Source organism: Aethalodelphis obliquidens, unplaced genomic scaffold (genome assembly GCF_003676395.1).
Source record: "Aethalodelphis obliquidens isolate GAN/ISIS:26980383/991018 unplaced genomic scaffold, ASM367639v1 scaffold13, whole genome shotgun sequence".
NCBI lineage: Eukaryota > Metazoa > Chordata > Mammalia > Artiodactyla > Delphinidae > Aethalodelphis > Aethalodelphis obliquidens.
In genome coordinates, this window is record NW_020837957.1 from 270,702 (window position 1) to 283,131 (window position 12,430).

Here is a 12,430-nt window from a genome sequence, read left to right on the forward strand (position 1 = left end):
TAAAGATTTTAAAAATCAATAAATAAAACAAATTCAACGAAAAAGAAGAATTAAAGAACAGTACTCAGTGAGCAGTTTTGAATTTTGTGGTTTAAATAACAGTATCGGATTCTTCCAAAGTTACTCCTAAAATAAAAAATTTGGAACTACAAGATTTACTGTATAAATCCACTGACTAGGTGCATTCTTAAAGCCACATTCTTATATTTCCAATATAGCATTAATATTTCCACTTCTCAAAGATATACTTTATGAAGAAAAAGTATACCACCAAAATAACTTCCTAAAATAAATTATCCATTCTTTTTACAGCACCTTGTGTTAACCTATATTTATAATTATCTATTTTCCCAAACTACACCCATTAGCTACTTGAGGAAACATATATAGACTGACTTATTTGAATAGTTTTAGCATCCCTAGAGTCTAGTTTAATGTTTGGCAAATGTAGGAGGCCAGTGCTTGAAGAATAAAGACAGGACAGGTTTTGGGAGCAATAATACATGAAATATCAGGGAAAAAGTAAAAATAATACATAGTGTTGCAAATACTTGCAAATAGATCAGTGCCCACACATAGTTTTAACTTCTCTATTAAAAGAAACATACAATATTGGCATCCAATAGAACAGAGCTTCAAAATTCTAAGTATTAGACTGCCAAATAGCATTTTTAACCAGTAGTTCCTGAAAACTAATCTGTGGACCAGCAGGGAGTACTTTATAAGCACTGCTTCCCACACTCCCACCCCCACCACCAGGGTTCAAACTCCTCAGAAATGCTGGGATGGGGCACAGAGATCTGTACATTTTTAAAGCTCCCTTAAAAGGTAATTCTAGGATGATTATACAGCTCAGTACCCAAATGGTCTATCAGGATGAATAACTAATGTTTTCTAAAAGCCAGGTTTCATTAATCATTTGATAAAAAATTTAAAACAAAACCAGCTGTTTGTAGAAAACTTCTAGGATACTTTTAGTTTAGAAAAAGCTAGATAATAATATTTGTGACTTGGGTAAACATCTACTCATGCTTCTAAACTCTACAATGTCTAGGGCTTCATCATGAGGAATACACAGCAAAATGCAACTGCTTTAAAAATCACTTAAGACAGAAAAGGTTGGGTTAGCTGTTCATTCAGTAAAAATGCTACTCTCGCATGGCACCTTGGGGCTGCTTTACATTTAGACTCCTGACTTGATGGTCTACTTCTGAATGAGAATCTAAAAGTCATAAGTGGGCCAGTATAACTCAATGAAAAGCCAGCTGTACTGACAGCAGCTTGCCACAGTCCTGTGTCCCAATAAATGTAATTTATCTTTCCCTTACTAATAAAAATATGCCACTTTTTAAAAACATCATTATATAAATGTGTTCTTGAAAAATCTCTTAGCTCCAGCCCTAAAAGAGCAAACGCAGCATTTAAATTATTTGATTACTAATTATTACTAATTAGGCATTACCTGTTTATAGCAGGTCTTTATAAGGCTAAAGACAAATCCTCTGTCCATAACAGACAACAGATCATTGAGAAAGAATGCAAGGCTTGTGTTGAGTCTCTCAACCATTTCTGTGTCCTGGGAAACAATTAAAAGAAAAACAAATATAGTTTAACGTGTGCTTGAAACACAGATTTAGTTTAAAAAGTAAGTTACCGTTACCTTCTGAAATCGTGAAACTATATCACTAGCAATTGTGCTGACAAGAGCAGCAATGTCATCCATGAAACGTTCTGGAAAACGACTTTTCCTTGGTGCATCAAGTTTATCATTAAAGTATAAATGGTGCACCATGCTCTTTACCTGAAAAAAGAAATAAGCCATTCGTTTAATTTCTTATGGATGTAATGAACAGTTACAGAGATTCTAAACATTAGGGCTATTTTGTCAACATACCATGTAATTTAACAGATAGATAAAATACTTTTAACTCATCAAATATTTTGAAAAAGTTCCCTACAATATTTTGTATGCGCTAGAGAAATATCAAACACAATACAACTCAATCTCTGTATCAGCTTCATGACATTATCCTGGCTATCAGTGGGAAACAAATTATGGGTATGTCAACAGAAAAAAATTTCATCCTTTAAAATTATTTTAAATTAAATCTTTCCAAGACTTAACAATTCTGCCATTCCATGTCCCCCCAACTGTTAGCTCTGAGAGGTTAGAAACCTTGACTGCATGTAGAATCTTTAGCACCTAGCATCTCGTGGCATATGGTGGGTGTACATTAAATATTGATGACTAGATATTAAGAATAAAATGTTAGGTAAAAATTAAAGTGGTTTCAATTTACCAAATACTTTTAGATATGGATTCTTATCACAACAGTGTGTTAACGGTACTAAAAATTTTTATTTCAGGGAAATTAATGACAAGGTTTTACAGTGGTAAATAACAGAGACAAGTCAAACTATTTCATGTTTAAGAAATCTGAACATACATGTAAGACTATTTTTAAAAAGTCATTTGATCTTATATTAAAAGCACATGAATTACAATTTGTTGTTTATTCCCTAGGGGAAAAAAATGACTTGCCTACCATTTACATATGGTCCCTGATTTATTTTTTTTGTAGATTAGCAAATCTCTAGACAAAACGTCTTTTTTAAAATCTTTTACTGAAGTATAGTTGATTTACAATGTTGTGTTAGTTTCTGGTTACAGCAAAGTGATTCAGTTATATATATATATTCTTTTTCATATTCTTTTCCATTATGGTTTATTATAGGATATTGAATATAGTTCCCTGTGCTATACAGTGCGGCCTTGTTTATTTTATATACAGTAGTTTGTATCTGCTAATCCCAAAGTCCTAATTTATCCCTCTCCCACCCCCTTTCCCCTTTGGTAACTGTAAGTTTGTTTTCTATGTCTGAGTCTGTTTTGTAAACAAGTTCGTTTGTATCATATTTTGGATTACACATATAAGTGATATCATACGGTATTTAACTTTTCTCTTTCTGGCTTACTTCACTTAGTAGGATAATCTCTAGGTGCATCTATGTTGCTGCAAATGGCACTATTTCATTCTTTTTTATGGCTGAGTAGTATTCCAATGTATATGTATTCCACATCTTTATCCATTCATCTCTCGATGGATATTTAAGCTGCTTCCATGTCTCAGATATTGTAAATAGTGCTGCTATGACACTGGGGTGCATGTAACTTTTTGAATTAAGAGTTTTCTCCGGATATATGCCCCGGAGTGGGATTGATGGATCATACGGTAGCTCTATTTTTAGTTTTTTAAGGAACCTCCATACTATACTCCATAGTGGCTACACCAATTTACATTCCCACCAACAGTGTAGAACGGTTTCCTTTTCTCCACATACTTTCCAGCAATTATTATTTGTAGGCTTTTTAATGATGGCCATTCTGACTGGTGCGAGGCGATACCTCATTGTAGTTTTAACTTGCAGAAGAAATGTCTTCTAATCTTCAACATAAGTAACATTCAATGCTAAGAATGATTCTATGGCATACTCTAGAAACTTCCATTGTTTCTTTTTCTTTTTTCTGTCTCTTTTTTGTTGTTTTGCTTTCCTTTGTTTCTTATTTATTATTTTACATAATGTTTTTGGAAGACAAAGTTTCAGTGATTTCAGCTTTCTAAAGCTAGAGAGGAAGGTCCCTACTGCCAGAATGCCTAAGTTTGAATCACAGCTCTGCTGTATACAAGTTATGTGTACTTAAACAAGTTACTTAATCTCTCTGTGCCTTGGTAATCCCTAGCCCATAGGGCTGTGCTACCATACTGTACGTACTTAATAAATGTATATTGCTTTTGTGTATATATGTGTTTATGTTGTGTGTGTATAGATACTTATTAAAATATTAATTCATTTATTTGTTTTAATATCATTTACTGAATTAAGTAGAAAGTCTTGTTGTTTTTCATTGGCTGTGACTGGCATTTCCCTAAGAGCTTTCTAACCATAAAAGCAGTAGGTATCTATAAAGCTCTTTTTATCTGGTATGAAATCAATAGTACTGCCATTATACACTAGCATGTTCAGACTAAGAAAGAATGTATCACAGGTTTCCTTTAAAAAGATAGTTATCTTCTGCAACTATCCCTAAAAATATAGTTTAAATTAGCTTTATAACTCCATCTAAATTGTGCTGACTGTCCACAGTGTTTATTTAGAGATGTAGCAAAGGTAATTTTGTCTTGGAGGCACATGTAAAACCATAAGATGGGCAATAGGAAAAGATTCTAGGATAAAATCATGAGCTAACACAAAATTGTTTAACAAGAAAAACAAAGAATGTGTTTAGTTTGCTCACCATTAACTCAAAAAAGAACCAGGCTTGTTGCAAAGCTGATTCCCGAACGCTGCCACTGCAAACAACCCACTGCAAAGCCAGCTCCTCATGAAATAGCTATCCAGAAGTAAATCCAAAGTTATTATCAGTGTCAGGTCTGCTGGTAACACAAACCAAATAATGCAAGTACAAATGAAGATATAATGAGAATAAGCAAAATAAGGCATGTGAACCATTCAATGATGCAGTGAGGACACCCATTAACGAAACGGCTATTTATACACATAAGACAGTGGCATGTAGAATAGCTGAAAAAATTACATGTTATCTTGGAGTAAAATGTAATTTTAAAACGACAGGTGGGAAATAGCCTCCTAAATTGTACGTGCAAAAAGAAACTAGACCGAAAACTCACAGTTACAAATAAAATCTGGCTTGTGCCTTACATACATATTTCAGCATATGCAAATACATTCATGAACTTTGCTGGTACAATTTAGGAAATACCTTTAAAAATTTAAACTTTGATATCAGCCATTAATTTTCAAGTTTTCAGGTATTTAAAGTCTTTTTATTAAAATAGCAGAAATTTCCTGCCTTATAATGGATATGCATACAAAGCATTTGCACAATAGTGTATATTAATATGAAAAAGGACTAACAAAACTGTGCATAAGGGAAGCAAATCAACATATCTTACTAAGAGTGATAATTTTTCTAACTCATCTTCCTTTCCCTGGAGATTTAAAACACAAAACAGAAGCAGTTACAGAAACAGAATTAAGAGTTGATACAATCTTTTTGGTACTAAAATTTAATGATCAAATTTAATGCACTAAACTCTAAAAACAGTCATCTGCAAAGATATAAACATTATAATAATGTAAAAGAGCTTGCAGTGGAGAGGTATGCCCAAAAAGACATCAAACAAGCAATGCTTGCTCAAATGTATTTTTAAAAACAGTGCAATTATTGTAACGTCTCATACTGGTTATGTAAAGAATCCTTACATCTACGTAATTGTTGGAATTATTTTCCCCCTACATGGACTATCTTCATATGAATCTACCTTTTTAGTTGGTAAGCGTCCCGTTAATGTTTGTAAGAAACTTGACGTCTCTGTGTGCGAAGACATACGATTACAACTTCGATCCATAGCCTATGGAGTGAAGATGAATGAATGACGAGATACCATTAAAGTCTGCTGTGGATGACTATGCAGTTCAAGGATTATATACAATTTTTTACATAGAGCTTTACTGTCATTTTAACAGCCATCTGTTTTATTGCTCATCCCATTTTCACTATTTTAAGTTGCTTTAACGACAATGCATTAGAAGTATCAAAATGGCTTCTATTTATTTTATCTTTAAAAGATAAGTATTTTAATGATTATATAAATCCAGAGTGCTGCAAAGAATGAAACTTTTATCTGTGTGATCTATACACATGCATGTATCTAGTAAGAAAACGTAAAAAGTAAAAACATACTTCTCACTGGTCTTGGACCAAAAAGGGAAATCAAGAATTTTATATTTAATTAAAAAATTAAAAGTTTAGAATCATTTCTTTCATGTTTCACTATCATCAAAAATTATGATTCAGGTTAGCTATATACTATATTAAATATAAATCACTTATAATAAATTTGCAATTAAAATTTTTCTTGAAGAACGAGAGCATTGTCCTCCAAAGCCAATACACAGATGAGAAGTATATTTTGAGGAATCATGCAGTATTAGCTATCAAGCAATTAGACTTAAGTAAGCAAAACCTAGTACAAATAAGTTACAACAAATTTCATACTTTGCAACACAGTACAGTTTAAAACAGATTTTTGCTTCTGGCACTTAATCTTACAGCATGGGGATCATATACTGTTCATATTTAATTCAGTTTATTACCAATATTTCTAGTCAGTGATTATGAAGAAAATGACAAGATAGTAAATGCTAAATGACAATGATACAATAGCTACACTTTAAACCAAAAGCGAATGGAAAACTGTCAGGTTTTTTCCACACAAAAAATTTTTAAATTCCTACTAAAGATGCACTACCCCAAAAGTAGAAACTGTTATCAAAGCCATCAATTGCATAAGCAGCAGGCACTGAAACATCAATGGGGTGTATAGGAGGGAAGGAGAAGGAGACAGGAAATAGGAAAGGAGAGTATTACTGGTGCAATTGGTGGTATTCATGCATAGCAGTTGGAAAATGTGCTAAGTAAACAAAAATACACACTTTTTAATTATTAAAAAGCAAGCCACTGAAATCATAGTATATACTAAAAAGTAATGTTCTAAAGGGAAACATCAGCAGCGAATAAAGAAACCTCTAATATAAACACCACCTGTGTTGATTCTGCACTTGGACTGGGGTTGGATCCCCATGGGGCAGCTTTTGGACCACCAGTGTTAACCCAGGAATTGGAGCGGTCTAAACCCTAAGCATATAATAGAAAGCAGTTGGAAAGGAAAGAAATATTACATGTGGCATGCTATATTCTTAAAGAAATCCAGACTTTCCAATGCAAACATGTTTTTAATTAGTACTGTTAAAGCAACCAAAATTTTTAGGCATCTATAGAATATTAGTTCATCAAAATTATCTCATTACATAATTTTTAAAAAATCACAAAGAAAATTAAGTATAGCATTTAAAGGTAATTTCTCTTTATATAAAGGGATCACCTTTAAGTATCAACAACTAAAGATCCCACAGCACCATCCCCCCAAACTCTCTTCAGAGATGGTACAAGTTAGCAACAGACAATTTCCTCTAAATCTAACTAGGGTTTAAAGGAAAAAGAAAAAAAAAAATGGAAGAAGAAAAACATTCCAATCTTGTCTAAAAGACTAATTTTATTCCATCTGTCATCAACCGAAAACTTCTGTGTAGCAATACTCCATAATTCTATTTGAACTTGCCTCTTCTTTTAGGGACCAATAAAAAAAATTAAGTAAAAAATTAAGAAAAAAAAAAGATGCCCGATATTTGCTCCTTCCTAAAAATGATGGTAGATTTGGAGTTGTGCTCAGTCTTATTATGCTTGTTGAAATTAAACATAATGGGTAGATTTATTAACAAATAATAAATTTATGAATTTTATTATTTTAAAAAAAACATAATGGGCTACTTTTTTATATAAATATTATAAGGAAAAACATTATGCCAGGGCTGTCTGTAGGAATTGTATCTTCATCATCACTATCGTTAATTTGAAGTTAATTTAATATGCTATTAATGTGTATGACCAGAAGTGAATTATGTCTGTCTTCTCTGAAAGAGATTATTATGATCCCAGGTAAAGGGAACTGGGGCTTTACTTCAATTTCTTAAAATTGATTATTAGAATCACCTGAATTATAAAATTCAGATTCTGGCCCTTACCCCCAGAAATCCAGATTCAGCAACATGGGCTGGGCCCTGGGAACCTATGAATAGAACTGAGCAAGGTAGAAGAGATTTTTAGAGGACTGCTGAAGACCACACAAGACAAGCCAACTAAAAATATTAGGGCCTGAGTATGAACCCAAACCAGAAAGCACCAAAGAAGGATAGGTAAAAGAAAAGAAAGAGTAAACAGTGGTAATCAACTCTATGTAGACATTAGTATCACCTGGTAAGGTTAAGGACAACCACCACCACAAATGTGCAGGGCCCTACTACCTCTGAACAGTTAAATAATCTCTGGGAGTGAGGCCCATGCATGTATATTGTGGGAAGGGAAGGAGGAGGTGGGGGGAAGGAAAAGGGAGGGGAGGAGGAAAGGGGAGGGGGAAAGAGGGAAGACAAACTACTACTAGCTCTCAAGGGCTTAGCTTTTAGGGAGAATATTTCCCTTCCTTTTCTCACTATTTTTTCCAAAAATACAAAGAAGTTGAAATGATGATACAGTAACTACCCATTTCCCCTCATTTTTGACACTGAATGTGTAAGATGAGAGTTAAAATTCAAATCCAGGTTCTACTGCTTACTAACTGTAAAATCTAAGGTAAGTTATCTAATCTCTTTTTCAGTTTCTTAGCTACAAAATAGGAATAATGATAAGTGTCTCCCTAATACTGTAAAGATCAAAGTAAATAATGGAAGTAAATCACTGAATACAATGCCTCAAATATAGTAAACTCTTAAAAAATAATTTTAACAAAAACTTGCCATACATGTTTTTTTAAATGCTTCCTAGCGAAGTATATTGGGCAATATTCAAATACTCATAAAATTATGTAATCAATAGATTTGTTTAAAATAAAATACCCCATTTCATAGGTATTAATAAAGACTTCTCAGAAGCCCATTATATTATTTCAAATAAAAGCAAATCAGCACACAATACGTTTTTCAGGTAAGTTAAAACAAAACTTTTCAGTCTCCCAAATTATGTCACTACTCATGTTACAAAAATAACAAAATATAAGCATCTAATTTCTGCAAAATTACAATTGTGCTCTCTCTACCATAAATTTCTACAAAAAGAAAAACAATAACTTTGCCATACTCAAAAGTTCACTTTTTAACTTCTTGCTTAATAATTTCCTTTAAAACTAAGGCACATGCTAATGAGTAATGTGAGAATAAACAATAAATTTCTTTGTGCCATTAATTATACATTATATCCACAAAACTGAGGCTCTGAACAGTTATAATCACATCAAGTCAAAGCCAACTGTTTAAAGAAAACTGGTGGCCAATTTATTTGTAAAGCAAATTACTTCCACAATTTAAATGTCATACAGCTAAGAATTATATCAAACAGCCCTTAGTTAAGCACAGTCATCACTGATATTTACTAATATAATAACTATGTTTACATACCTCCAACTAACAGAAGAGATTAATCAAATGTGTGTACATGTGCATGAAAGTGTTTTTATTCTGTTTTTGCCAAATCTCTGTAACATTATTATTTTGTTTTGTCCCTTAGGTATAGATAGGCTCCTTCCCTGAATAAGGCTCACAGTGTATCTGACTTGACATCAATACTCATGTTTCAATACAATCCTCAGCATAGTGGATTTAGTAAGCTATGCACACAGTAAGCTCTCAGTTTTTGAAAAATAAATGAAAAAATAGGAGATGATACATTAGAAAGAAACTAATTATCAATGTAAAATTGCACTGGCATTTGCTTAAAAGCAATAAAATTCAAACCTGGTGCAACCATACATTTACACAACTGAATGTTAAAAGAATATTGCTAGGACAAAGAAAGATCAGTTTTGGCAAAATAATTATGAAAAAAATCTCACAAATATGGTTTTATAGCCACTAGAGTAATAAAAGCCTGTTGATAGTATTTTAGAACTTTAGGAGTTCTGCATTTTGTATTAGGAAATAAAGTCTAACTAAAACTTTCATAAAACCGAATATCTTAAGATCTTTAAGTATTTAATTAATCCTGATAGCAAGAGGGCAAACAAAAGCATAATTCAATTTTTAAAATTTGTTTACTCTTGCTAGAGATACTCAATGCTTACTAACATTCATTCTTTGGATACATGTCTTTTGAGTACTTTTCATATGGTGGACATTATAGTTGCTTTGGATACATCAGTGAACAAATATCTCTGCCCTCATGGAGCTTATACTCTAATAAAGGGAGACAAACACTAAAAAAATTAATGTAACAGGTAACTAATTTATATGTTACATTAAAAGGTAGTAAATGTTATGAGTCAAAGAAACAGAGTAAGGGGATAAGAAGTCCCCGGGACAAGGCTAAGGAGAAAGACACACCTATACATTTAAATAAGTGGTCAGAGGAGACCCCATGGAGAAGGTAGTTCTCTGAGTACAGACTTAAAAGAGGTAAAGGAGTTAGTCATAGGATCTTGCTCAGAGATATGACATAATCCAACTTAAGTTTTGTTTATTTGTAACTTAAGTTTTTAAAGCAGCATTCTGGTTGCTATGTTGTGAAGTGAGTGCAGTTTGGAAGGAGGGAAACCATCTTTAAGACTATTACATTAATTCAGGAAGAGATGATGGTAGTTCAGACTAAATGGCAGTACTAGAGGTGATGAGAAGTGGCTCTACCTTTAACATATATGCAAATCTGAACTAAAGGATTTACAAAAGGCAGCTGAGTTTAGAATTCCAGAGAGAGATCTGTACTTGAAATATAATTTTTGTGAGATATCAGCATAAAGTGATACTTACAACAACAGGACTTCATAAGATCATGAAGTGAGTGAGTGTAGAGAAAAGAGAAAACAAGACAAGAGAAGACAAGAAATAAGGACAGAGGCCTGGGACACTTCCAAATTAAGAGATCAGAAAAAGAAGAATCTACAAAGGAGACTGAAAAGGTATAATCAGTAAAGAGGAAAATCAAGAGAGTGTAGTGCCCTAGAAGCTAAGTAAACAGAGTAAATTGGAGAATTAACTGTGTCAAAAGCTGCTGTAAGGTAAATTCAGCCAAGTGTTGAGATTTAACCTTCGGATTTAAGAACATGGAGAGCACTGGGGGCATTAGAAGGGCAGTATGGGCTGAAGATCCAAGGAATATGTTTGAAGTAGGGTAACAGGAGTTAAAGAACAAGAGTAAAAGAATTGGAGACAGCAAGTATGGAAAACTCTTCTAAGGAATTCTACTACAAAAGGTAGCAGAGAAATGATGAAGAAGCTACCAGCAGAAATACTAGAGAGGAGATTTTTTTATGGGAGAAATTTAAAAAAAATTATTTTTTATCCCATTTTATGGGATGGGTTGATTTAGTAGATGGGGAGAAACTGATGATGTAGAACAGTTATGAAAGAACTGCTGGAGTGAGGATCTTGAGTAGGTGAAAGGGGATAGGTGGTTGTATACAAACAGGGAATGGACTTAGGGAAATGGACAGTTCATCTATAGCAGAGTTTTAAGTAGTAGGTAGTAGTAGATGGCAGTGGGTAGGTAGATGTGATGGTCAAAGGTGACAAAAGTTTTCTTCTGATGGCCTCAATTTTCTTAATGAAGTAGGAGATAAAGTGAGGAGGGGGACTGGTGGGGAGCTGTTAGAGGGTTTGAGGTACCAAAGAAGGCATTAAGCCTTTTTCTGGGAGAATGGGAAAGTAAATGGAATAAAGAAATATGGTATAATTGCATGACAGCATTAAGGGCTCTCTTGAGGTTCATGGCCTTTAATTTCAAATGAGACCAGTTATCATGGCATTTCTCAAAGCATGTTTAACGGCACAGGCAGTCAACTGAATTCAGCTATGGTTTGAGGTTTGGCTAAGCAAGTAAAATGAAGTAAGGGAAAGATAAGGGAATTGACGTTTGTTTATAATGGTAATAATTATAATGATTGATCATGGAATTTAAGCCGGCTAAATTGGAAGAAAGAACATCAGGGGCGTGAGGTACAGTAAAAAGGTCATACGATCAAGTGATTGGAGGTTGCTGAGCAGAGAAATTGTTGGAGTTGGGGTATTAGGCAGAAAAATATGAGCTAATGGTTAGAGAACAAGATGCATGAAATTGAGATAATGAAGATTAAAGTTATTCATCATGACAAGACTAAGGGTATGACCATGGCTAAGACAGAGTGAAAGACAAAAATCATTAAAGAAGAGTTTCTCTAATTTCCAAGCCAATAAAATCAGAATAAATAAAGAGTAGCTATAAATAAACTTCAGATTCCTTATAATTTTTCAATGAGATAAAATTATACACCATTATTATTAGGGATTATGACTAAATGATAGTCCAAAATGAAGGTAGGTAGCTATCAAAAATAATGCAACCAGGAGGCTTCCCTGGTGGCACAGTGGTTGAGAGTCTGCCTGCCGACGCAGGGGACGCGGGTTCGTGCCCTGGTCTGGGAAGATCCCACATGCCGCGGAGCGGCTGGGCCCGTGAGCCATGGCCGCTGAGCCTGCGCGTCCGGAGCCTGTGCTCCGCAACGGGAGAGGCCACAACAGTGCAAGGCCCGCGTACCGCAAAAAAACAAAAAAACTAATTAAAAATAATGCAACCAAAAGAAAAAAAAAAGAACACACAAAAGCCATTTGAATAAAATTTGATTAGGACAAGACTGTATTGTCATAAGACAAAGTCTCATCTTATGACGGCTTTCTCAAAAGTTTATGTATATAATACCAGAAGCAAGTTTACATCATTATTATGTCCCATTTTATGAACCACTTGAAAAAAAGACAAATAATCATT

The 12,430-nt window shown here is 33.7% G+C and overlaps 1 protein-coding gene across 6 annotated transcripts in view; it reads right to left on the minus strand.

Moving 5' to 3' along the window:
- The window catches only part of DOCK7 (dedicator of cytokinesis 7), a 211,059-nt gene that overhangs the window by 81,485 nt on the left and 117,144 nt on the right, over positions 1 to 12,430 (minus strand). For 4 of the 6 annotated variants that reach the window (XR_003434289.1, XM_027113944.1, XM_027113946.1 and 1 more), the window contains 5 exons: positions 6,629 to 6,721; positions 5,346 to 5,435; positions 4,298 to 4,393; positions 1,661 to 1,801; positions 1,463 to 1,576 (listed from right to left, as the gene is read on the minus strand). Coding sequence is in view for 4 of the 6 variants with exons in the window: in XM_027113944.1 (XP_026969745.1) it covers positions 1,463 to 1,576; positions 1,661 to 1,801; positions 4,298 to 4,393; positions 5,346 to 5,435; positions 6,629 to 6,721 (534 nt within the window). In the remaining 2 variants the exon portion in view is untranslated. The remainder of the gene's footprint in view (positions 1 to 1,462; positions 1,577 to 1,660; positions 1,802 to 4,297; positions 4,394 to 5,345; positions 5,436 to 6,628; positions 6,722 to 12,430) is intronic. The other 2 variants (XR_003434290.1, XM_027113945.1) reach the window with 1 other exon arrangement.